The 1,351-nt window shown below is 40.3% G+C and overlaps 1 protein-coding gene across 2 annotated transcripts in view; it reads left to right on the top strand.

The window, feature by feature from the left end:
• The window catches only part of Ogt (O-linked N-acetylglucosamine (GlcNAc) transferase), a 46,073-nt gene that overhangs the window by 27,563 nt on the left and 17,159 nt on the right, over positions 1–1,351 (top strand). For both annotated transcript variants that reach the window (XM_005358560.3, XM_005358561.2), the window contains exon 12: positions 355–534. In XM_005358560.3, the coding sequence (XP_005358617.1) occupies positions 355–534 (180 nt within the window). The remainder of the gene's footprint in view (positions 1–354; positions 535–1,351) is intronic.

Raw genomic sequence — 1,351 nt, 5'->3', positions numbered from 1 at the left:
TCCGCCTGCCTCTGCCTCCCGAGTGCTGGGATTAAAGGCGTGCGCCACCATCGCCCAGCTCCACTTTTTAATTTTTATGTGCCATAATAATGCAAGCCTGGCTGGAGATTGTTGTTTTTTTTAGCAAGTGGAGGTCAGAGAGCAGTTTTCAGGAGTCATTTCTCTCATAACACGTGGGTCCCAGGCATTAACTCCAGTTGTCTGGCTTGTCTTTTATTCTTGTCTTTTATTCACTGAGCCAGCCCCAAGATCATATTTTTAGTAGGTTATCTAACACTTTTAGGAAGTCAAATATTTGCAAAATAAATCCTTTGGTAGGTTTTCTGGGTGATCATTTCTTTTTGCTTCCTCTAGATTGTCTGTGATTGGACAGACTATGATGAGCGAATGAAGAAATTGGTTAGTATTGTAGCTGAGCAGCTAGAGAAGAATAGGCTGCCTTCTGTGCATCCTCATCACAGCATGCTGTACCCTCTTTCTCATGGCTTCAGGAAGGCTATTGCAGAGAGGCATGGGAATCTCTGCTTGGATAAGGTGATTTGTCCTTTCATTTTTTCTGTTACAAACTCAAATGCAAATAAATAAAAACATTGTGCAAATCAAATGTACAGTATGGTTTTGCCAATCAGCATGTGGTCAACATCACCCAAGTTAAGAAATAAAGCTTTCTTAGCTATTCCAGAAGTCACTCTCTAATGTGTCCTGTCTTCAGCTGAACTCCCTTCAATCCGAAGGATGGGGACTTTTATTTCTTCTTTTTCCCCCTGAAATAGGGTTTCTCTGTAGCTTTGAAGCTTGTCCTGGAACTCTCTCTGTAGACCAGGTTGGTCTCGAACTCACAGAGATCCGCCTGCCTCTGCCTCCCAAGTGCTGGGATTAAAGGCATGTATCACCACTGCCTGGAGAGACTTTTCATTTCAAACTCTGAACAAGTTTAATAGTGGTATTTTTCTTAAGGTGAAACTCACAGCTACACGTGATGATGCAAACCTATAATCCCAGTTGAGATTATAAATCTATAATCTCAACAAAAACCTCCACCTAATAAGAACATCTAAAAACCAAACTAAACGCAACAACAACAAAAGCCCCAATAGGGTTTAAATACAGAGTGTATGGTATTATATACTCAACTTTCAGAATTAGAATATGAATTGCTAGAGTTTGGGGTCTGTTCTAGGAAACAGTGGTAAATTAAGATTTCTTTTTTTCTTTTTTTTTCCTTTTTGTAAATATTTATTTATTATGTATACAGTATTCTGTCTGCGTGTATGCCCACATGCCAGAAGAGGGCACCAGACCTCATTACAGATGGTTGTGAGCCACCATGTGGTTGCTGGGAATTGAACTC

The sequence above is a fragment of the Microtus ochrogaster genome, chromosome X (assembly GCF_000317375.1).
Source record: "Microtus ochrogaster isolate Prairie Vole_2 chromosome X, MicOch1.0, whole genome shotgun sequence".
Taxonomy (NCBI): domain Eukaryota; kingdom Metazoa; phylum Chordata; class Mammalia; order Rodentia; family Cricetidae; genus Microtus; species Microtus ochrogaster.
The sequence above is the reverse complement of the archived record's forward strand: the minus strand, read 5'-3'. Positions and strand labels throughout refer to the sequence as shown.